General features: G+C 44.5%; 1 protein-coding gene across 3 annotated transcripts in view; it reads left to right on the plus strand.

Moving 5' to 3' along the window:
- Positions 1-25,428, plus strand: part of cadm3 (cell adhesion molecule 3) — a 52,824-nt gene that overhangs the window by 16,793 nt on the left and 10,603 nt on the right. For 2 of the 3 annotated variants that reach the window (XM_010894547.3, XM_010894548.3), the window contains exons 3-7: positions 17,628-17,777; positions 19,934-20,086; positions 21,481-21,618; positions 24,676-24,846; positions 25,263-25,353. In XM_010894547.3, coding sequence (XP_010892849.1) covers positions 17,628-17,777; positions 19,934-20,086; positions 21,481-21,618; positions 24,676-24,846; positions 25,263-25,353 — 703 coding nt within the window. Of the gene's footprint in view, positions 1-3,405; positions 3,520-17,627; positions 17,778-19,933; positions 20,087-21,480; positions 21,619-24,675; positions 24,847-25,262; positions 25,354-25,428 lie in introns of those variants that run through there. The other variant, XM_029116933.2, reaches the window with a different exon arrangement.

A 25,428-nucleotide genomic window follows, 5' to 3' on the forward strand; every position in this document is an offset into this window, starting at 1 on the left:
GGTGTCCCCGTGGAAACTGCTAATTGAGCTGAATGCTGTTTGTGACGTCGGATAAGTAAAAAATAATAATTAAGAGAATAAATTAAAACACAATGACGCCTAAGTGAAAACCCAAAGCATAATGTTTAGTAGGAAACAGCCCATCAGGCCTTAATTCTCACGCGTACGAAATACAATGAAAAACAGTCACAGCCGAGTATGTAAACTGTGTCTAATTCTACATTCTACACACGTCATTATTTGTACAGACCAGAGCCTCCCTGATACAAGGCTGATACCCGGTTCTCTGGTTCTCTGTCTCCCAAACAACTCTGAGGCCAGTGGCCAGTTCATTCCATTAAAGACCAGCCATGTGCACAGTATATCAAGAAGAATGACAGAATGATATCTGTCCTAATAATCATTACTACTTAATATATATCTCTGGTTTTCTCTATACATTAGCATTTACATTTCATGTGTATTGAGCATGCAGTCCATTCATGTGTGATGTCATAGGAAGTTCCTAATTGGTTCTGAAAAAAATATAATTCACTGCTATTGAAACAGAGTTCTTTAATTTAGTGGCACATTTCTAAAACACTCTCAAAAATTTACTACAGAAGATTAAGGTATTAATCACGATTAATTATTTTGTGTATAGATTTTCAAGTATGCTTGAAAATATAAATTTCTACCTCATGCCAATAAAGCAATTGAACCTCCATCTATTTCTTCCACTGGAGAATAGCACCATTCAAAAGTGTACATTGTGGAATGTCATTGTGTGTTAATGCCATCTAATAGGATCTCTGTGCTCGTCTCACCTGCTCTCCTTGCTAGCTTTATACACAGTACATGGTATTACATCCATTCCAGGTGTACACACAAAATATACAGCTAATTAAAATTAATGAGATTTACTTAGAAAAGAATATGGTCTTTCTATAAGCCTCTTATCCCTGCGTGAGAATCTACTACACACGCCCAAGCAGACACTCAAAGACGCAAAACACAAGCATCATTCACTCTCACAGCCTACTAGGCACACTGTTAGAAATCCTCTTCGCTCGCACACGCAAAGGCAAACACAGAGTCTCTCTATCTTGCCTCCTCTCTCTCTCTTTCCCTACACCCATCTAATTCGCTCTCCATCCCTCTACTTTTCTCTCCATCCTTCTAATTCTCTCTCTCTCTCTCCCTTCCTCTAAATCTCTTTCTATCCATCCCTCTGGCCCTCTCTCTCTCCATTACTCTAGTTCTCTGTCTTTCCATCCCTGTAGTTTTCTCTCTCTTGGTCTATGGTTTAATCTGCTCATTATTCCACCAATGCGTGTGTTGTATATGTACAGGGAAAGAGACTGTTACATTAATACTCACACACATTCTTATTTGAAGCAGGCCCTCCATTTAATTTTCTTTGTTCAAACAGAAATCCTCATGTGATTCCAGCTGCTGTTCTGTTGGCTGGAAGGCGTTAGCAGTGCGTCCGTCTCTGTGTGCACAACACTGGGGCGTTTGATAAGTAACATTTACCAAAGTGCTTGCTTGTCCGTTTTATTTAATAAACTGATGTCCTAGGACGCTTCGTTTCCTACAGACCAAGTATTTGTTCCAAATGGTGCCCTGTTCCCTCTAAAGTACGCACACCGTGGTCAAAGGTAGTAAACGTCATTAAACAGGGAAAAGGCTGCCATTTGGGATGCAGCTCGAAGTGCAATGTAATTAAAAAGCTCTTCAGACTCTCTCTGTCAGAGGCGGAAAACCCAGTCAGAGAAAATGACACAGTGAGAATTAATCAAATACTTTATTAACAGCCATACAGGCTAGATCCTCCTTGGAATGAGACCAACTTATCTCTCCTTTCCGTATATTTTCTTTCTACAATTCGGACACACTCCTTTAAGAGACGAGTCAATACCACATTCACTCTCTTATTACACTGACTGGTGCAATGAGAGGTGCAACCTCCCTTTTTTGAAGAGGTCCATTTCAGCATGTCAAGTGTAATTTGATTGGTCTTCTAGACAATGGATACTCTGACTCCTAGTCTTTATCTTCAATTACAGAGCCAATTGGTCTATTTCATTTTTCTCGCTGTGAGTGCACTTGTTTTGACACTCACTCAATCACACACACACACACACACACACTCACTCTCTCAATCACAACAGACAAACATACAGGCACTTAAGGCATATTAAAAGAATAGCCTATTCCCATCTGCAGTTCATTGATGTATTTGCCCAGGCCTTGCTGATCTCCTTGGCTTGTATCAGTGGTATGAACCATATACTGAATGTTATCAGTTTACTGAAAGACAAGCACGATGCCATCATACCACAAACTATTCCTACTTTGGGCAGATGTTTTTGATGAAAGGAAGGCAGATGGTTTATCAGTGATACATTCCTTTTTTTCTCTCTGCCTCCAATTAATATTTTAAAAACAATATTGTGATTTATTCATGTTGCACTTTTCAGTCTTCAAAGCTGTGTTCATGTTGTTCTCAGCAGTCTGTGGGTGCTTGTTTGTTCTATAGTCTTTGTAATCCTTGTGATGTTGTCTCCTGTCTACTTGGGGCCTATAGCTGACAGCCCGGTCTCAGGAATGGTTGTGTGAGGCTACGGTGTACTGCTCCTGCTACCGATGTTGTTTTGGAATGTTTTGACATTTCAGTCTTTATTACCTGACTTGGCTTTTCTCTGGATTCTCATCTGGGGCTGTGATAGCAGTGATAGTTTTATCGATTTAAGTCGGGATCAAGATTTTTGGTGTTTGACGTTTCTGGACAGCGTTTGCTTCGTTTTAATGGGTTGTAGGCTCTGTTTTTTTGTTTGTTTTGGGGGGTGGGGTGTGGGGGCTGATGTAGAAACAGTTAGGCCTTTTAGATCATCTTGAACAAAGTCACTTTGACAGGAAAACCCTGATCTTAGATCTGTCCTCGTGGGTGACTTACTGAATATGTGCTCTGTGGTTATTTAAGACGGGTTGTTTAGGTGAACGCCTTTTTGCTGTGGAGTGCTGTTGAACTAGTGGCGTTGTGTGGTTTGTATACTAGGCCAGTATTCTCTCAAAACCTTGGTTTGACGCCATATACAATGACTTTTAGACATGATTCTGTGAGTGAGTGGTGGTCTCTCTCTGTGTGAAGCTTGCTCTGTTCTGGGTGTGCTGTGCTGGACTGGTTTGTTCTGGTTGTGGTTAGCTGATTGCCGCGGCCAGGGTCTGCTCTCTCTGTGTTTGTGTGCTGCTGTTTTAGCATACTCTGCAGGGAGTGCTCCTGCGATGCCAATTATATTGACTGAAGAAAAGAAAGGAGGAGGAGGGGTAGAAGACAGAGGAGAGAGGTAGCGCAAACAAGAAGGGGGAGGAAAAAGGATGAGAGAAGAGACAATGAAAGACAGAGAAACGGAGAGCAGCGGAGTAGGGGATGAGTGGAGGAGAAGAGGAGACTGTTGAGTCCGAGTGGATGAAGCGAAACGGGGGATATGGAGCCGGGGAGAGACAGAGAGATATTGGAAGACCAAGATTCCGTCTGTGAGTGTAATAGTCTCCTGTTGTCAGACTCTGGGGAATGCTCCCACTGCAGAGGAAGGAGAGGGAGAGAGAGACAGAGAGAAACAAAGAGAGAGGCCAGAGAGAGATGAGAGAGATAGAGCGGAGAGAGACGGAGTAGGGAGAGATGAGATAAATGAAAGAGGTAGTGTGTGTGTGTGTGTGTGTGTGTGAGTGAGAGAGAAAGAATGATGACTTCAACCTTTTTCTAAGGAAGCAAAGAACCAGCCCCCTTACTTTCCTCCATAAACACATGGTTCCTGATATAAAATAATATTCTGTGGTGAGATGAGTAAGGGTATGAATGAATGGGAGCGTGTGTGTGTGTTTCACTGTATCTACATGTTTAGAGAGCAGCGGCTGTGTGTTTTTCATCCCAACTGGGTCAACAGATGGCACATGTAAAGTAAACCCTGCTATTCAGGCTGGGGCCAGGGTGGTGGTTAAGAACAGGACTGACTCACTAATTGGTTACACAGCCACGTTGGTTGTTCGTTAGCGACGTAGCAATGACTGGCGTTTCTGCCGAGGCCGTCGCTTACGTTTTGCTTGAATGTGAATGAAAACGAGAGAGAAAGACACGGACCATCTTCCATTGTTCTACTGTCCCTGTCTGAGGCCACTGTTGCCCTGGCTGCCCCTCATGTTCCACCAATTGATCTCCACTCAGTTGATTGGGTCTGACGGACAGTGGGGAACATAAAGGTTGAGTTCATTAGAGGTACATCTCTGTGAAACATGGGGGTCATTACACGAACACACACACACACACTCACTCTCACACACACACACACATTCCGATGCCCACTTTCAGTGCCTCTGTGGTGTTTCCGGGGCTTTTGTGCATCATGTATTTGAACAGCGAGACTCGGGAGCCTTACAAGGCTCTGTCTGCACGATGTCAGACCCCAATACAGAGCAGTATTGTCAGTGGCACATTACAAACACAACTGAAAAGATGTACAATGTAAATGACACAGCCTATCTGCTACTGTGTACCTATTGTGTATCATACCGTCTGTATAATGAGCTGTGTTTTGTTGTTCGGGAGCCGTAGTGTGTCTATGAAAATCTTCCCCTGAGGGGTCATTAGAGTCTGTCCTGTCCTAAATTGACATTAAAAAAGGATTTTCATTTCATTGTCATTTGATTTATATGAGTTCAGTGACAAATGGCCTCCGATATCCTGTCAGTGGTCTCTTTGTATTCTGGATGCTGACATAACTACTGATACAGAAAAATCCTCATCTTCAATGTTGACATTGCCTCAGTTTTGTCTCTGTATCTGCTTTACAGTTGTTTGGTTAAGCTCGGCCTGTAGATGCCTGGGATTAATTTAATGTGTCAAACATTCATTCATTACACAATGTTATTAATTTAAACATATTTATTAGTAAACAACCGCACATAACGATGTAATTAGCCTACATATAGAACTCTTGTAGGAACAGCGATTGATAGGGGTCCCGGGCATATTACAGTGTGATCCCATGTTGTTTGTGACTATGTAGTTTGGAAAGTTTCCAGACCAGTCATGCCAGACCATATTGTTGTGTATGGGTCTGAATGACAGAGGGCCGGGGCTACTGTCACTGAGGTCAAGCTTCAGGTCACTCTGGTTGCCCTGGTAACCATGTTCATGTTGGTTGCCTGGCAACGATTCCCTTTTGTTTCAAATGATTTAATTTGCAGCATATCTCCCCCCTTCACCCTTGCCACTTCTGCTGACCTATCCCCACCTTTCCCTCTTTCGGTCTGTCCTGCTCCACCTATTCCCTTCACTTTACGCATGGATATAAGGTATGGTTCCCCCCCACTTCACAATACACATGGTTATTACGTTTTGGTCCTCCACCATGTTCATTGTGGTTATATAAGGTGTGCTTCTCCACTGTAGGTTTCTCCTCTTTAGCACCATTCACTTCCATTCACATATCAGTCTAGAGTTACTGACAATGTAACAGATAGTATTGTAATTAATAGTATTGTTATTATATATATACACACCTATATTATATACTGTATATAATAATAACAATAACAATATATATATATATATATATATATATATATATATATATATATTAATATGTATATTTATACCGCTAGAGTATATACACAGTATACTATAATAATATAAGTACCCATATTATATACTGAATATCGTAAATGCAGTAAACCTATATAGTATATACTGAGTGTCATAATTATGATGACATATTCACAGAATTGATTTAAGACAGATGTAGACCCAGAGAGAGAGAGAGACCAATCCAGACATATAGACAGGCAAAGTGATAGTGATAGAGAGGCCACTACAGTTTTGTGATTGGGTCTTTTGAGAAGTAGCCTTTGACTGATACAGTGATCTCATAATGACGGCCTCAAAGTAATTTACTTCTTATTTCGGTAAGTGGTTTATTGGCAGGAACTGCAAGTATATTTGCCAAGGCATTAAGATCTTCCTCCTCTCTCTCTCCCTCTCCATTTCTCTCCGTCCCTCTCTCCTCCTTCTAATCTCCCTTCTCTCCTTCATTTTGCCTGTTTTCTCACACTTGAGCTTGTTGCTGGGTGGGGTCGCTTGGCGCCATACTGCTTGAGACTCAGGGGGGCTGGGCTGTGAGCTAACAATGTTTGACAGGCACAGAGAGGGCGCGGGGTGGCGATGCGGGGGCTGTAGCTACAGGAACGGCCGACCACAGCGGTTGGAGGAATGAAAAGGATTGGGAGATGCACAGAGAGAATCCGTTTGTTTGTGATAGGAGGTAAGGTGGGACCCGCGTACAGTTTCCCAGGACTGAGGTGGATCCACTCTACCTAGGACTTCTTCAAAAGACAAAGAACACCTTGTACATGGTTCTACCTCCCTATATGACGGCTTCTGCCCAGAACATGCTATGATGGGTTCTACAAAGATCAATTTTATAATCTATATCGGGGTTCCTGAACCTCTCCTAAGACCCCAGCAGATGTTTCGGAAAATGTTGTACTTGGATTCTCCGTCATTTAATCGGAAACAAATATCTCAGAAATGGGACTAGTAAATCTAACCACTAACAGGTGGGATTTGTTTAGAGAACTTTGTCTTTTTATAATGTGAAATTAACCAGACCATGTACATGCAAAACATACTTTTTAAAAGAACATCTTTAAAAAAAAAAAGGGGGGGGGGGGGGGTTGGGGGCTATGCCCCGAATGTATTGTGATCCTAGAAACATCTCTGAAATATCTACATAGGCGTACAGTGGCCAATTATCAACAACCATCAGTCCTGTGTTACCATGGCACTTTGTGTTTGCTAATGCAAGTTTATCATTTTAAAAGGCTAATTGATACTAGAAAACCCTTTTGCAATTCTGTTAGCACAACTTAGCACACAAATTAAATAGTACCCGCAAAACACCAGTCTCAACATCAACAGTGAAGAGGTGAGTCTGTGATGCAGGCAGAGTTGCAAATAAAAAGCCATATCTCACAAAAAGAAAAGATTAAAATGGGCAAAAGAACACAAACAGGAAGATTGGGAAAAAAGGCCTGCATCCCGGAGTAAGTTATTTTATGTTGTTGCTATCCTTAACTTAATCCATCCAGCTCACAGGTGTGGCATATCAAGATGCTGATTAGACAGCATGATTATTGCACAGGTGTGCCTTAGGCTGGCCACAATAAAAGGCCACTCTAAAATGTGCAGTTTCATCACACAGCACAATGGCACAGATGTCGCAAGTTTTGAGGGAGTGTGCAATCGACATGCTGACTGCAGGAATGTCCACCAGAGCTGTTGCAGAGTCTCTACCATAAGCTGTCTCCAAAGCCGTTTCAGAGAATTTGGCAGTACATCCAACCGGAGTCACAACCGCAGATCACGTGTAACCACACCAGCCCAGGACCTTCACATCCAGCATCTTCACCTCCAAGATCGTCTGAGACCACCCAGACAGCTGCTGCAACAATCGGTTTGCAGAACCAAAGAATTTCTGCACAAACTGTCAGAACCGGCTCAGGGAAGCTCATCTGCATGCTCGTCGTCCTCATCAGGGTCTTGACCTGACTGCAGTTCGTCGTCGTAACTGACTTGAGTGGGCAAATGCTCACATTCAATGGCGTCTGGCACTTTGGAGAGGTGTTCTCTTCATGGATGAATCCCGGTTTTAACTGTACAGGGCAGATGGCAGACAGCGTGTATGGCGTTGTGTGGGTGAACGGTTTGCTGATGTCAACATTGTGGATCGAGTGGCCCATGGTGGCGGTGGGGTTATGGTATGGGCAGGCGTGTGTTATGGACAACGAACACGGGTGCATTTTATTGATGGCATTTTGAGATAACATGACGAAATCCTGAGGCCCATTGTTGTGCCATTCATCCACAACCATCACCTCATGATGCAGCATGATAATGCACAGCCCCATGTTGCAAGGATCTGTACACAATTCCTGGAAGCTGAAAACATCCCAGTTCTTGAATGGCCAGCAAACTCACCGGACATGAGTCACCCATTGAGCATGTTTGGGAAGCTCTGGATCTGCGTATACGACAGCGTGTTCCAGGTCCTGCCAATATCCAGCCACTTCACACAGCCATTGAAGAGGAGTGGACCAACATTCCACAGGCCACAATCAACAACCTGATCAACTCTATGCGAAGGAGGTGTTGCACTGCGTGAGGCAAATGGGGGTCACTCCAGATACTGACTGGTTTTCAGACCCCCCGGAGCCCCCCAATACAGTGAAACTGCACATTTTAGAGTGGCCTTTTATTGTGGCCAGCCTAAGGCACACCTGTGCAATAATCATGCTGTCTAATCAGCATCTTGATATGAGGTGGATGGATTATCTCGGCAAAGGAGAAGTGCTCACTAACACAGATTTAGACAGATTTGTGAACAATATTTGAGAGAAATAGTCATTTTGTATACATAGAGAGAGTCTTAGATCTTTGAGTTCAGTTCATGATAAATGTGGGCAAAAACAAAAGTGTTGCGTTAATAATTTTGTTCAGTGTACATCTCTGATCCTGATGTATGTTTGTGGATAAACATCTCTGGCTACCTTGCCTACCTTATGCCTTTGCCTATTTAGGTTGTTGGCCAAGATCTCACGATACATGGCCCCATCCATCCTCCCCTCAATACGGTGCAGTCGTCCTGTCCCCTTTGCAGAAAAGAATCCCCTAATAATGATGTTTCCACCTCCATGCTTCACGGTTGGGATGGTGTTCTTGGGGTTGTACTCCTCCTTCTTCTTCCTCCAAACACGGCGAATGGAGTTTAGACCAAAAAGCTCTATTTTTGTCTCATCAGACCACATGACCTTCTCCCATTCCTCCTCTGGATCATTCAGATGGTCATTCGCAAACTTCAGATGGGCCTGGACATGCGCTGGCTTGAGCAGGGTGAACTTTTAATCCATGACGGGGTAGTGTGTTACTAATGGTTTTCTTTGAGACTGTGGTCCCAGCTCTCTTCAGGTCATTGACCAGGTCCTGCCGTGTAGTTCTGGGCTGATCCCTCACCTTCCTCATGATCATTGATGCCCCACAAGGTGAGATCTTGCATGGAGCCCCAGACCGAGGGAGATTGACCGTCATCTTGAACTTCTTCCATTTTCTAATAATTGCGCCAACAGTTGTTGCCTTCTCACCAAGCTGCTTGCCTATTGTCCTGTAGCCCATCCCAGCCTTGTGCAGGTCTGCAATTTTATCCCTGATGTCCTTACATAGCTCTCTGGTCTTTGCCATTGTGGAGAGGTTGGAGTCTGCTTGATTGAATGTGTGGAAAGGTGTCTTTTATACAGGTAACAAGTTCAGACAGGTGCAGTTAATACAGGTAATGAGTGGAGAACAGGAGGGCTTCTTAAAGAAAACTAACAGGTCTGTCAGAGCCGGAATTCTTACTGGTTGGTAGGTGATCAAATACTTATGTCATGCAATAAAATGCAAATTAATTCAAAAAAAATCCTAAAATGTGATTTTCTGGATTTACAGTTGAAGTGTACCTATGATAAAAATTACAGACATGCTTTGCAAGTAGGAAAACCTGCAAAATCGGCAGTGTATCAAATACTTAATATATATTTATATGATATTATATATTATATTATATATATATATATATATATTAGATACGATTCTCTGTAGAACCCCTTTTCCCTATCAAATAACCTTCTTCCAAGACATTTTCTGTTTTTAAATAGAACACTTCAGATCCAAACAGTTATTAGTATCCTATCCCTCTGCAAAGAAGGTGATTTGGAACCATTTTTCTAAAGTGTGTTGATGCCGGGCCTGGGAATAACGTAAGAACAGTGTCCAAACCACATTAAATCAAAAACCTGTGACTTGTGCCTTTATTTCTGGTTGGCTACAGCTAAATAATGATATATAGCTATTGATTCTTTAAGAATATAACATCAATTCCCGGATCAGATAGAGTATCCAGATGGACCAACTCCAGAATGTTTTATTTTAAACCTTAAATCTCTCTTATGCAGTAAATCAACAAGATGAATCAAGTCTATTTTCTACTACAGACGGGCCTTCTACTCTGGATTTTGTCATACTTTCAAGTATTTTGTAGAAATGAAAAATGGTGACAGAGGAGCAGAAGAATAAAAGGACGTTTAGTGGAGGACTAGAAAGAGTGGAGGAATGAAGGAGTGCACACAAGGAATAGAAAAAGGTGGTATGGGGTAGAGGTTTTAATGCAGGGGTATTCAACTCCTGCCCTCCACTCCACTCCATCTTTTCATTCCAAGCCCCTGATCAGTGACTTTAGTTCGGGAACACCATGTGGGTGCAAATAATCATGCGGAAAAACAGAAAACCAAAAGGCTCTGGCCCTTGTCAAAAATGAGTTAAATACCCGTGTTATAAAGGGTACAGGGTGTAAAGGGTAAAACGTGTAAAAATGGTAGGGTTGTAAAGGTTAGAGGGCATACAGGGTGTAAACAGTATAGGGTTGTAAGGGGTTGTATATGGTAAAGGGGGTAAACAGTAGAGGTCTAAAGTGTGGAGGGTCTAAAGGGTAGTGGGTGTAAAGGGTAGAGAGTGTAAAGGGTAGTGTGTGTAAAGGGTAGTGTGTGTAAAGGGTAGTGTGTGTTAAGGGTAGAGAGTAGAGGTTGTGAAGGGTAGATGTGTAAAGGGTTAGTGTGTAAAGGAAAGAGAATAGAGGTGTAAAACATAGGTGTAAAGGATAGAGGGTGTAAAGGCTGGGGGGTCTAAAGGATAGAGGGTGTAAAGGCTGGGGGGTCTAAAGGATAGAGGGTGTAAAGGCTGGGGGGTCTAAAGGATTGAGGGTGTAAAGGCTGGGGGGTCTAAAGGGTGGAGGGTCTTAAGGGTGGAGGGTCTTAAGGGTGGAGGGTGTAAAGGGTGGAGGGTCTAAAGGGTGGAGGGTGTAAAGGGTGGAGGGTCTTAAGGGTGGAGGGTGTAAAGGCTGGGGGGTCTAAAGGGTGGAGGGTGTAAAGGGTGGAGGGTGTAAAGGGTGGAGGGTCTTAAGGGTGGTGGGTGTAAAGGGTGGAGGGTGTAAAGGGTGGAGGGTCTTAAGGGTGGAGGGTGTAAAGGGTGGAGGGTCTTAAGGGTGGAGGGTGTAAAGGCTGGGGGGTCTAAAGGGTGGAGGGTCTTAAGGGTGGAGGGTCTTAAGGGTGGAGGGTGTAAAGGGTGGAGGGTGTAAAGGGTGGAGGGTCTTAAGGGTGGAGGGTGTAAAGGGTAGAGGGTCTAAAGCAGGGATGGGCAATATTTTTCACTGGGGGGCCACACTGAAAATGCCAGAGAGCATCGTGGGCCAGATTACTTTTTTAACCAACATGCCTAAAAAACACACAACATAGCTAAGTCTGTTAACTTGCATATTATATTTATGCATATTTATTTTCCATGCAACACGGTTTTCAGGTGGAGAGTGCCTGCCTCAAGTGGAGGAGTTTAAGTATCTAGGGGTCTTGTTCACGAGTGAGGGAAGGATGGAACGGGAGATTGACAGATGGATCGGTGCAGCTTCTGCAGTAATGCAGTCGATGTATCGGTCTGTCGTGGTGAAGAAAGAGCTGAGCCGCAAGGCGAAGCTCTCGATTTACCGGTCAATCTACGTTCCTACTCTCACCTATGGTCATGAGCTTTAGATCATGACCGAAAGGACAAGATCCCGGATACAGGCGGCCGAAATTAGCTTTCTCCGCAGGGTGGCTGGGCGATCCCTTAGAGACAGGGTGAGAAGCTTGGTCACCCGGGAGGAGCTCAGAGTAGAGCCGCTGCTCCACCACATCGAGAGGGGTCAGCTGAGGTGGCTTGGCCATCTGTTTCGGATGCCTCCGGAACGCCTTCCTGGGAAGGTGTTCCGGTCCCATCCCACCGGGAGGAGACCCCGGGGAAGACCTAGGACACGCTGGAGGGACTATGTCTCCCGGCTGGCCTGGGAACGCCTCGGTGTCCCCCCGGAAGAGCTAGAGGAAGTGTCTGGGGAGAGGGAAGTCTGGGCATCCCTGCTTAGACTGCTGCCCCCGCGACCCGGCCCCGGATAAGCGGAAGATGATGGATGGATGGATGGACACAGTTTTCATAATTTAACTTAATTTACTTTAACAATGTTTTCTTTTATTATTTTCTGTTAACAACTGTTAGGGTAATTACTCAACAGAAATGTTGCAGCACATATTTGCCTTAAAGTTAACTTTCAACTCAATAGAGTAAGCTACATTACATAAGATATAGTGTATAACAGTTTTATAGGCATAATAGTTATTAGGGCGGACATAAGTCTATTAAATCACTTCTGAAGAGTTTCACTCAAAGCAAATGTTGGTATAATTGCCGTCATCTAACTTCATACAGTATATTTTTTGTACTACGTGCTTTTAACGACAGCGATTCCAACAGCCCAGACCCAAGAAATCTACTTTTAGGGATAATCTGAACAGGAGAGCCTCGTATGGGCGTTGACAAGTGAGGTGAAGTCAGGAGTCATTTCTGTTGAAGCAGTGTGCGGTACTGTTGAAGCAGTGTGCAGTTCTGTTGAATCAGTGTGCGGTACTGTTGAAGCAGTGTGCGGTACTGCTGCAAGATGTTCATCAGCATAGCATCGGTTGACAGTTTTTTGTATTTCGCTGCATGCTTGCTCTGGAAGTGCCTCTGCAAATTGTACTCTTTAAAAACTGTGACGTTAGCTTAGCATATTTAGCAAGTAGCTTTACCTGCGACATCTGCAAATAAATATTTTCCTGTCAATAGTTTTTTAAATACCCTGCTTTCGTTATCAAATTTTCTTAGGCTCATTTCCAAAGATCGCCAGCCATCAATTGCGTATAGTATGTACAAATGATAACTTTGGCGGGTGGATTGTGGTGCTGGTACCTACAAATCATAGCAACGCAAATACCTTGTTTCAACTTAAAGGTATTTTAAACAGACAGTATGATACGCTGTACTTATTAATGGGAGTGCCAGAGGACTTTTAATTAAAAAAATGAATAAATATGCAACACTAAATAAAGTAACTTAATCTGCGGACCACGTCAGTTTAAAAAAATATATATTTTAAAAGTTTTGGATGTATCGCAGCCCGGATAGAATGACTCAACGGGCCGGATCTGCCCCGGGGTCTTATCTTGCCCAGGTCTGGTCTAAAGGGTAGAAGGGGTAAAGGGTAGAAGGGGTAAAGGGTAGAAGGGTTAAAGGGTAGAAGGGGTAAAGGGTAGTGGTGTAAAGGGTAGTGGTGTAAAGGGTAGTGGTGTAAAGGGTAGAAGGGGTAAAGGGTAGTGGTGTAAAGGGTAGAAGGGGTAAAGGTTAGTGGTGTAAAGGGTAGAAGGGGTAAAGGGTAGTGGTGTAAAGGGTAGAAGGGGTAAAGGGTAGAAGATAGGGTGGCTAGAGGGTGTAAAGGGTAGAGTTTAACAGCAGAATGTGAATGGGAGTAGAAACTGGAGGAAGGACTTCTATGTTCTGGGTTAGGTATGAAGAAGTTGTCACGGCCACATCGTTGAGCTGTATTTCCCACCCAAATGGAAGCATCAGTAGAAGCATGACAGATGACTTTGTCATGGATGGTATCATTTAGACTGGAGCTGGTCTTCTCTGTCTTATCCTGTGCATGCTCTTTTCTGTGCTGTGATAATTGGCAAATCACCCACTTACAGCATGAAGATTCGGCTTTGAGAGTTTGCCTTATGGTGAATATTATTGCTGGAGAAATGCATTTTATATGGAAGGAGAGACCGACAGACAGTAAAATAAAATAAAAACGTGGCGATGGTCTAGGGCTGGTCAAAGAGATTTGACAGAAAGGTGGAAAGGTGAAAGAGGACTGAAGGGAAAATATGAGGAGAGAAAGACAGATGGAGGAAGGTGAAAAAAGATGCAGAGACAGATGGAAGGAGAAAAGAGGTGAAAATGAAAATTGAGAAATGAAAGGGATATTTTTCACTGTCTGTTCTAGGGACAGTGTTTATTAAGTTTCCCTCCTTTATCTCTGAGCCTGAAGCCTGACCTCTATCTCTCTCTGTCTCTCTCTGTCTCTCTCCCTGTGCCTCTCTGTGTCTCTGTCTGTTTCTCTCCTGCTGGCTCTCTTTCTCCAGCCCTCTCTCAGTCTGCCTCTCTCTCTTCCCTCTTGGTTCTCACTGTGTTCACACTGTGTTGAGTAAGTGTAAATTGTGCTTCTTTAAATACCCGTGTCTTCCTCAAACTCACAGCTATGTGGGTGTTTGGGGCAGATAGGAGAGGAGAGCAACAGCATTTAACTCCTGTCTACCAAGGATAAATCTCTCCTTTCATGTCATTGGAACACTCACCATAGTCAGTACAGCTCCTGGAGACAGACAGGTTGGGCTTCTGTTCAGGAACACATATATAATACATGTTGCATTTTGATACAGCTGTTCCTTCCTTCAGCCGTAGAAACAACCAGGTTCCAGATTGTCAAGCTAACTGCTACAGATTGTTCAGCGCTTGTCTGAGTCCATCGTGGTTGGTTTGATAACCGATGTGATGGAACAGACAACCACTTCACTGAAGCATTTATGCTAAAAAGAGGAAAATCTCATGATCATCCACAGGAATTAGCCCTAGGTGCCCTTAGAGAAGACACAAATCCAGGCACACTGTGGCAAGCACTCAACCACAAACACAAGCGACGACTAATTTGTACCAATGACATTTGGTCATTTAGCTTAACTTATCCACAGTGCATTCACATTGGGATAGCTAGGTCAGAAAACAAGTAGTTGCAGTAGTTGAAGAACACTTCTCCTCAATAAAGAAGTTATCAGCCCAGTCAGTGGTGTTGGGGAGGGGGGGCAGAGTTGTCTTATATAAGATATTATTCAGAAACATTGGTTTTCAGATGTGGGCTCTCTCCTTGTACAGGTATGATGGCCAGAGGAGGCAGAACAGAGTGCTCCCGTTCGAGTGCATCCTATTCCCTGGTCAGAAGTAGTGAATAGGGTACGATTTATGATGCTGGGTCAGGGGCTGTCTGCCTGCAGTGCTTGCAAAATCTCAATGGCAGCCAGGAATAGAAAAAGTTGTCTGCTCATTGAAGTTAGAAATAGAGAGGAACACAGAGAGAGGTGTGTGTGTGTGTGTGTGTGGGGGGGGGGGGGGTGCAAACCTTTTGTGCTATATTAGCTGCAATATAGCTTTCTGTCACACTCCTGCCAGTCGGTGGAACAACCCACCGGGACAGTAACGTTGTTACATGTCTATCTCATTATTTAAATATAGTCGTCATTCATGTTTACCGAATTGTCCTGACAATTCTTATGTGAGAATTTTACATTTTCCTACTATTATCTATGTGTATTGTCAGTGACTTGATACCTGTCTGTATGTTAACTTAGGTAACTGGTAATACCTTCCATGCCAGTAAAACCTTTTGAATTGAAGTAAGAGAGAGAGAAAGCAGAGCTTGGCCTCAAAGGAAGCCATTGATAGAAAGCGGTGGTTGAGTCCCTATAATCTTCTATTCCTGAAGTGTGCACTCAGTTGTTCACTACTTCCCACAAATGTAAAAGCACCGTATTGATCTAGGCATGGACTAGACTACAGGGAATTTCCAGACACTAGTAATTTCCTTTCAAAATCATGAAGGGAAGCGAACAAGTGTATACTTTCTGAGATAGAAAGGGGAGATTATTGGGATGCAACCCGGTTGTAGTCTTGCTCACTGAGAAAAAAAAGAGCATCTTTCTTCCAGGGTAGGGAGGCTTGGGAGTTTTTGACAGCAATACTAAAGGAATAGGTAAAAGCGTGTAATGTTGTTTGGATGTACTAACATCTCGGTTTTTTCCAGTTAGTTTGAGTTAGCTTGTCATACGGATGCTCTTGCTGACACTTCCTGCATTCATTTCCCCTTTCATGTCTCCATTGGAGTTCCGCTGCTGAACACTTTAGAACACACAGATGTTCTTCAAGAAGAAAATAAAAAAACATATATATATATATATATATATATATATATATATATATCAGCACTGGTGCAAAGAATGATATGTGATAGCACTAGACTGTGAATTCGAAACTACACTGCTGACAATTTCTGTTCCAATTAGACTATTTATAAATGCCATATTTACAAAGGTGAGCAGCTCGCTTCCAGGCCTGTCTGATGCTCGGGATGTGTCCCTACCAGTAGCACTATATTTGACCAGAGCCCTAGTCAAAATTAGTGCACTAAAGGGAAAAGGGAGCCCTTTTGGGATGCAGGAATGCAAATTTCTGGTCTAGTTAAGCCTTCTCTGTAATTAAGGGCTGTTTTATGTCCAGAAACATGAGCAAACAGGAGACATTAGAGGGTGTGAGCATTCGTTGGGACAGATGCAGCCCCACACATCAGCGGTATTAGACCAACTTCCCGGCGATATGATGGGGCTCTTCATGGGCCATGAAGACCCTTGACACCATGTATCATGTGACCCCAACCGGAGACGTCTGACGCAGTGGAGACGGACGAGCCGACCTTTGACCCATACACATACAGACAGGTCTACGGTGGTGCTGTGTTGTTCCTTTGGCGTCCGTCTGGCTCGTCCGTGGGTACATTAATTAACTGTTTTAATGTTAATCCCAGCCCTCATCCCAGCCCTCATCCCCACGGGAGGCTCCGTGCTTCTTGCCAGGCCGTCATTGTAAATATGAATGTGTTCTTAATAGGCTGCCTTGGTTAAATAAATAGGCTTAAATTGAGTATATCGTAAGCAGATACATTTTCCATTTATATAGTGTATCTGTGTATTTGCATGATCAGCCAATGTTACTTATATTTATATTACGGCTGTGTCCTAAAAGCCTACCTTACTCCCTACAGTTGAGTGTGTCAGTTTTGACCGGAGCCGTATGAGCCATTAGGAAAACGCTGTTTGAGATGTAATGTAGGACCGTGCCAGATCAACTTCATTTAGATTTTTTTTAGCATTTCAAAATTCACCGCCGAACAGCATAATTATCACTGGTCACATTGTGTCCTGACCCGCATTTCCATATTGTCTGTCTCTTTTGAGCTTGTTCAACCCTGAAATACATATGCATGCCTAGAAATGACACCGCTATCAACACTGTACGGACCACAGACAGAATTTACACTGTGCAAATTTACCGTCCATCACCAATTTGACCTCTTAATCTCATTCTCCTTTACCCTCCCCCCACCCTGCTCCTTCTCTCTCCTTTAGGGTTCCTCTATTCTATTCTCTTCTCTCACTCAGTGACCAACACAAGCCTCTCCTTCTATGATTATGTTCCAAACGGTACCACTGTCCTCACAGAACAACTGACCCTGGGTCAGGCCACGCTAATGTATGTAAGGAGTGGGGTGTTGTTTAGGCAGTCAGTGGAAGTCTTCCAGGAAGTCTGAGAAGTCCAAATTATTGTTGATTTATTGGACAGACACACATGTCTCCATAGCTGCTGTCTGTCCATGTCTGCCTGCATACCAAACCGCACTATTACGCTTCGCTACTTATTGACCAGAGCACTGGTAATCGGGGGCCATCTTGGAAAATACCCCTGTCCAGACTGACAGAAGGACAATCAGACCGATGGACGGACAGGGCGGACAGACAGAACTTGAAGTGAACATCTCCATCTGACCTTTCCCCTCTGCGTTGCCTAGACGATGACCTCTTGCAGCCGGTCACACAGGACGAGACGGTGTCTGTGGGTGGCACGGTGACCCTGACGTGCCGGGTGGGAGAGAGCGACAACTCGTCCCTGCAGTGGTCCAACACGGCCCAGCAGACCCTGTACTTCGGAGAGAAACGAGGTAAGAGAGAGGAAGAGAAAGTGAAAAAGAGACATCATGTGTGTGATAGAAAGTAAGAGTTGTCTCTGTGTGTGTGTGTGTGTGTGTGTGTATGTAAGAGAAAGATACAGAGAGGAAGACAGGCAGAGAGCCCAAAATAACTGTTGTGGTTGCTTAGTGTAAAAAGGTGCGTGCTGAGAGGATCTGGTCTCAACCAGCTCCTCGTTCTGACCCAGCACCCAGTTTTCAAGTTTCACACAAGCACACACAGCTTGCTTGGCTTAATGGAACAATAGAATAATCCCAAAGCTACATACATTACCTTGTGGCCCGCCAGACGGCCCAGGTCTGGTAGAGGTCTATTCACTGAACCCAGGTCTGGAAGTGGTCTATTCACTGAACCCAGGTCTGGAAGTGGTCTATTCACTGAACCCAGGTCTGGAAGTGGTCTATTCACTGAACCCAGGTCTGGAAGTGGTCTATTCACTGAACCCAGGTCTGGAAGTGGTCTATTCACTGAACCCAGGTCTGGAAGTGGTCTATTCACTGAACCCAGGTCTGGAAGTGGTCTATTCACTGAACCCAGGTCTGGTAGTGGTCTATTTACTGAACCCAGGTTTGGTAGTGGTCTATTTACTGAAACGAGATCTGGTAGTGGTCTATTTACTGAACCCAGGTTTGGTAGTGGTCTATTCACTGAAACGAGATCTGGTAGTGGTCTATTTACTGAACCCAGGTTTGGTAGTGGTCTATTCACTGAAATGAGATCTGGTAGTGGTCTATTTATTGAACCCAGGTCTGGTGGTTGTCTGTTCACTGAACCCAGGCCTGTTTTGACTTGGTGTAATACTGTGATGATTACATGTTGTGTATTTTACTCAGGTGTCAGTAGTCAGGTGTCAGTAGTCAGGTGTCAGTAGTCAGGTGTCAGTAGTCAGGTGTCAGTAGTCAGGTGCCAGTAGTCAGTTGTCTTATGATCTTTCTGTCTCATGATGTATTGACGTGGCGATGTGCTGGTTGCCAGGGGAGATTGTAACCTACCTGTTGAACAGATCAATAACACTACTAAAAAGTTGAAAAAACATTATTTCTGAAATGCAATATGCTGCAACACAAAAATCATGTTCATTGAAATAAAGCCCTCTTTAGTTAACAGCTTCTGGATTTGAATGGGGAAGTGGAGGATAGAGGATGAGGGGAGAGAGACAAAGGCCGAAAGAGATGAATGAGTGAAGAAGGGTGAGAGAAAGAAGGACAAAGGGGGGAGAAAAAGTGAGTTAGGGAGACAGATTGGGAGGAATCCATGGGCCTAGGGGAGTACACAGGAGATACACATTAAGACAAATGGACTGACCTTGGTTACTGATAAACCATGAAGACAGAGCACTGGTAGAGACACACTGACAGGCTGCGTTAGGCATCCTATGCAGAGACAGACCGACAAGAGACAGACAGTCACAGACACACAGAGACAGACACAAACAGACAGACACAAACAGACACACAGAGACAGACACACAGAGACAGACACACAGAGACAGAAAGGCACAAACAGACACACAGAGACAGACAGACAGACACAAACAGACAGACAGACACAAACATACACACAGAGACAGACACACAGTGACAGACAGGCACAGACAGACAGACAGACCAACAGGGGCAGACAGACCAACAGAGACAGACAGACATAGATGGTAATGACAGCAGTGGATTTGTGTGGATGTACATGTACAAACATGTCTTACACTGATACCCAGCCAGACAGAGACTTCTTGTACATGGAGACCGCCTGCAGTAGTCTGAGATAACGACTGTCTGGAGAGAGAAAAGGAGAGAGAGGAGCGTGACAGCAAAGTTGAAAAAGTGTCCCGAGACAGTTCCTGTAAGCCCTGACTGAGTGAGATCAGAGGTCATATAGAGGTCAGAGATATCACTTACGCAGGATGCATTTCCTACCATTTCATCATCATCGCCGTCCTCCTCTCATAACCTAAACACTGCAGGTGTGGGCCTCCTCCCTGCCTGCCGCCGCGATGATGACAAAGCGTTTATATCTCTTCTTCTGATCCCTCCTTCTATTTCCCTCCCTCCCTTCTTGGTCTCTCACTTAATCCTCTCCCTCTTTCTCTCTGTCTCACCCCCACCCCCCTCCACCACCACCACCACCACAGCTCTGAGAGATAACCGTATCCAGCTGCACCGGTCGACAGGCACGGAGCTGTCCATCACCATCGGCGACGTTCAGCTGTCAGATGAGGGGGAGTACACCTGCTCCATCTTCACCATGCCCGTCCGTACAGCCCGCGCCACGGTCACCGTGCTAGGTGTGTTGTGTGTATGTGTGTGAGTGGTTGGTTCGGGGTGGGTGGGTGGTTGTGTGTGTGTGATTGGTTGGTTCGTGGTGGGTGGGTGGGTGGTTGTGTGTGATTGGTTGGTTCAGGGTGGGTGGTTGTGTGTGTGTGAGTGGTTGGTTCGGGGTGGGTGGGTGGTTGTGTGTGTGATTGGTTGGTTGGTTCGGGGTGGGTGGGTGGTTGTGTGTGTGTGATTGGTTGGTTCGTGGTGGGTGGGTGGGTGGTTGTGTGTGATTGGTTGGTTCAGGGTGGGTGGTTGTGTGTGTGTGAGATTGGTTGGTTCGGGGTGGGTGGGTGGTTGTGTGTGTGTGATTGGTTGGTTCGTGGTGGGTGGGTGGTTGTGTGTGATTTGTTGGTTCAGGCTGGGTGGTTGTGTGTGTGTGATTGGTTGGTTGGTTCGGGGTGGGTGGGTGGTTGTGTGTGTGTGATTGGTTGGTTCGTGGTGGGTGGGTGGGTGGTTGTGTGTGTGTGATTGGTTGGTTCGTGGTGGGTGGGTGGTTGTGTGTGATTGGTTGGTTCAGGGTGGGTGGTTGTGTGTGTGTGATTGGTTGGTTCATGGTGGGTGGTTGTGTGATTCTGAGCTATTCATTAGCATAGTGCATTGAGAAGCCCAGACACCCTATTCTGGATTCAGTAGTGGAGCACTCTGCCCTGTACAAAAGACAGAACACACTAACACTAAAATATTCACTGCAAAATCTGACTTAGAAGTATTTTTCTGTCTAGACAGACAGCAATTTCTGACAGCAATTTTCAGGAAGCTACCTATTTACATGTCTCTGTGTAAGTGTCGGTTGTGAGTACGTGCTTGTGTGTGACATACACATTGCACTGGGCTCTAAGTCCACAGGTACTGCAGTATATATCATTCCCATGTTTATATAACACTCAGTCATGTCCAGACACTGTGTCATTTACTGTACTGTATGTTCCACATGGAACCACTCTATATCAGCGTTACTCATCTATGCACTGTATGTTCCACATGGAACCACTCTATATCAGCGTTACTCATCTATGCACTGTATGTTCCACATGGAACCACTCTATATCAGCGTTACTCATCTATGCACTGTATGTTCCACATGGAACCACTCTATATCAGCGTTACTCATCTATGTACTGTATGTTCCACATGGAACCACTCAGGTTTACTCGTGTCGTATCCTACCAGGTCTGGAGCCTGCTGATTTCTTTACAACAGGTGGGTGTAATTAAATACACCTGCTGTCCAAGGTCTACACCCTGACCTGACGAGAGGGGAAGAATCCAGTGTCGTACCCGACATAGTGAGGTCGTAGGGCACCAGATAAGGAACCTGTGTCATTTCGGGATGTGCTTGTGTTAAATCTCTCTCTCTCTGTCAGGGGTCCCTGGGAAGCCCAAGATCTCAGGCTATAAGGACGCCGTGCAGGAGGGGGGCAAAGTCACCCTCACCTGCACCAGCTCGGGGAGCAAGCCCCCCGCCAAACTACACTGGTACAGAGACCAGGAGGAACTCATAGGTAAGCATGGAGCAAGGCTGGGAAGGGGAGGTGTTATGAGAGAGAGAGAGAGGAGATGGGAGAAGGAAAGAAGTAGCGTCCAACCAAATAAGGATTTATTTCAGGTGATTTGGGGGAATGCATTTTTTCCAAATGCTCATATTATTTGCATAGATTTTTTTATTTAGCTGAAGTTTATAATGTCTGGTTAAAGAAAACTGAACAATTGTGAAGGGTTAAAAGGAAGTCAATAAAAAAGAAAGGTCAGGTCAACTCGAAGAGTACGAATTGTTTTATTAACAAAGACTAGAGCAGCAAATAAGATAGACTTCTGGGGGAACAATCTATTATGATTCCTTGTGAATTCAAGTACTTCCTTGTGAATTCATATATTGATCATTAAAAATCATGGAGGTCTGTTTCTATATTTTTATAGCAAATCAATATGGCCTAGTCTTTCAACCATTTAATGACTGTAGGAGCACCCAACAGAAATTACCTTTGACCTCTTTGGCCCAACACCCAAAAATGTATTACAGTTTCTCTTACAGACTTCTTTCAAGGTTAGGAACCATCTTACATCAAATAAAAATTTTTTTTAAAATGAAATTGCTCCTTCAAAGAAAGAAGCTGAGGATAATGGAACATTTGCAAGTTAGAGAAAGTGGTGATGAGGCAGAACACCGCGGGGGAGGAAGAGAGTTGTGGGGTGGGTAAGGGGGGTGTGGGAGGAAGAGGGAGGTGGGGATGAGGAGAGCGAGTTGGGGGTGGGGAAGAGAGAGGTTGGGGGGGTGAGAACGACAGAGACGGATAAAAAGTAAATAAGATAGAGAGGATAGAGGGGATAAAGGGGGGATGAGGCAGAGCGCAGAGGAAGAGTAGACCAGGGAGAGAGGCGTCCCAAACATCACCCTGGATCGCATAGTGCACCATTTTTAACCAAGGCCCGTCAAAGTGTGTGCAGTATAAATAGTGAATAGAGTGCCATTCGGGCTGCACCCAGTATGTTCTATTAGGATAGATTCAGCAGCCTTGGTTCCTGACAAACCGCGAGGAAACAGAGGGAGAGCCTCCCAGTCGCACCGGAGACTTTAGGAGCTCAACCCTGTCTGACTGATTGTGTGGAGCCGTGCCTAGACACACACACACACTGGGCTCTTCAGTCAGTATTACGGATGAAGGGAGCGCGGAGAGGCCGAGGAGTGGAGGATCATGGGTCTGCAGTGTGTGTTATTGTGACAACCTCCCGTACGGAGCCTGAACCCCTATTCCCAGCTCTGGCCAGAAGCGGTGCGTTATGTGAAGGATAGAATGCCCTCCAAGATATGCCTGGAGAGGGATGTGCTCTGAGTAGCCAGTTGAAAGAGATGAGTACATAGACTCCTACTCACTTTGATAGGCTTACAGAGGTAAGAGCCTCGGGGTGGGTGGGGGTGGGTGGGGGGGGGCGACAGATAGCCTAGTGGTTCGACTGTTTGACCAGTAACCAGTGATTCAAGTCCCACAGTCGGATGGCTGGAAAATAGTCCATTGTGCCCTTGAGCAAAGCACTTAACCCTAATTGCTCTGAATCGCTCTGGACTAGAGTGTCTGCAAAATGAGAAAAAAATATTTTCAAGAGAGGGAGAGTGGAGAAAGGGAGCGTGCCCAACTATAAGAGGGACATAAGAGGAAATATGAAAAAGAGTAAAGATGTCTGCTTGCTCCCTCAATGGCACACTATTCCTTGTATAGAGCACAACTTTGACCAGAGCCATGCCAATGAACTGTCTCTAGATGCAGCTAAAACCCTTACTGTATGGCCCTGGTCAAAATACTTCACTATGTAGAGAATAGCCTGCCATTTTGAGAGCCACCAAAAAAATTTTAATCTCAGGAACGGTCAGTGAAGGAAAAGAAGGACAAAAAAGAAGGATGATGAAATGTTTGGGTGATTGCGGAAAGAGAAGTGTAGCTGAAGGGTGTTTAATTGTGAAGAATGTCAGGCTAAGAGCTGTGAAGAGGCTTTAAATATGAATGTTCTTGTTCACTATGTAAGTGTAAGGGCTATTGATCAGCTGATGGGATCAATTTGTCTACAGTGAGTTGGATTTAGTATGTGTCCAAAATGGCTCTTTTTTCCCTGTGTGTGTACTGCTCTGGTCAAAAGTAGGGGATAGGTTGCCATTTTGGACATAATTATAACTGTATTATTATGATGGAGTAGCACCATGTGAGATGTGTGTTTGGGGTTCCAGACATGAGTTAATTAAATGTGCAAGAAAGAAATAGGTAGAATATCCTTCATATTACTGATTATAAATCTGTCAGTGATGTTACTGAATGAGTCGGTCAGTGATGTTACTGAATATGAGTTGGTCAGTGATGTTATTGAATGTGTCTCAGTGATGTTACTGAATATGAGTCTGTTTGTAATGTTATTGAATATGAGTCTGACAGTGATTTTACTGTATATTAGTCTGTCAGTGATGTTATTGAATAAGTCGGTCCACATGTACATTACCAGTGGAATGTGTAGATGAGCAATGAAGGCAAATGCAGTACAAATGGCAATACTGAATGTGCAATAAGGCAAATAGAGGAGGGCAGAAAAAGTATTTACAAGTATTAAGTATATGTATATTGCCAGTGGAATGTGTAGATGAGCAATACTAAATGTGCAATAAGGCAAATAGAAGAGGGCAGAAATATTACAAGTATTAGGTATAATGTATTTTACAACTGGGATAATAGTTGTTTGGGTACAAATGGTGTCCAAACGAGGCAAATGAAGGAGTGATGTATTGAGGTAGCATGTGCACCCGAGATCCAGAGAGCAATGAGGTCCCGATGTACACAAATGCACGTGTAACAACTGTAAAATTGCAGGCACATTATGAATATGAGTCTGTCATGGATGTTACTGAATATGAGTCTGTCAGTGATGTTACGGTATCTTGAATGTAAACTCATTTGACACTTTTCATACAGTGGTAGCTTTAGTGTGTGTCTCCATCATATGCAGTGACAGTTAAAACCAGAACCCATAGTGACAGTGTGTGTGTGTGTGTGTGTGTGTGTCTGCCTATGTCCTTCCAGGCCGTCCTGATGTGGTGGAGTCCAACCCTAACGAGCCGACCTACACAGTGAGCAGTGAGCTGACTCTGACGGTGGGCCGTAGCGACGACAACGCAGTCATCGCCTGTGCTGTTGACCACCCCTCTCTAGCCCCGGGGGACAAGAGGAGTGAACAGCCCATCAGAGTGCTGTGTAAGTGCTGCCCCCACTGGCCAAACCATGTCACTGTGGTGACATGAAAAAAACCCACATAGTCCAAACAATGGCCCTGTTTCGTGTTGAGAATGTCAGAGGCAAGCGAAGGGGAGATAGCGAATGTGAAAAAATGAGCTAGTCTAAAATAAGACTCCTCATGCCATTGTGTCCATGTGCATCTCCCTGCTGTTCTGCTGGCAATAACAATACTGCCCCCTGCAGGAGACATGTCTATACCACTCTCTTTATAATCAAACTGGGTTTGGCTTTATGTACGTTTTGCTCATAACTGTGTGCGTCGGGGGGAGTGTGTGTGTGTGTGTGCGCATTTGCGTGTGTACGAGTTAGTATCTTCTACAGTGCTCCGGGATACAGTATAAGATGGTAAAGTGCTATGTTGCTTTTTTTGCCAGTCACTCCTGATGTAACCATCCAGCCTGAGAGTGATCTACCCAGAGAAGGAGACAAGTTCCACCTGCAGTGCATAGGCAATGGAAACCCTGAGTAAGGCGCACACACACACACACACACACACACACACACACACACCCACCCATGTACACACATTGTAGAACTGCA

This window comes from Esox lucius, chromosome 3, assembly GCF_011004845.1.
Source record: "Esox lucius isolate fEsoLuc1 chromosome 3, fEsoLuc1.pri, whole genome shotgun sequence".
Taxonomy (NCBI): Eukaryota; Metazoa; Chordata; class Actinopteri; order Esociformes; family Esocidae; genus Esox; species Esox lucius.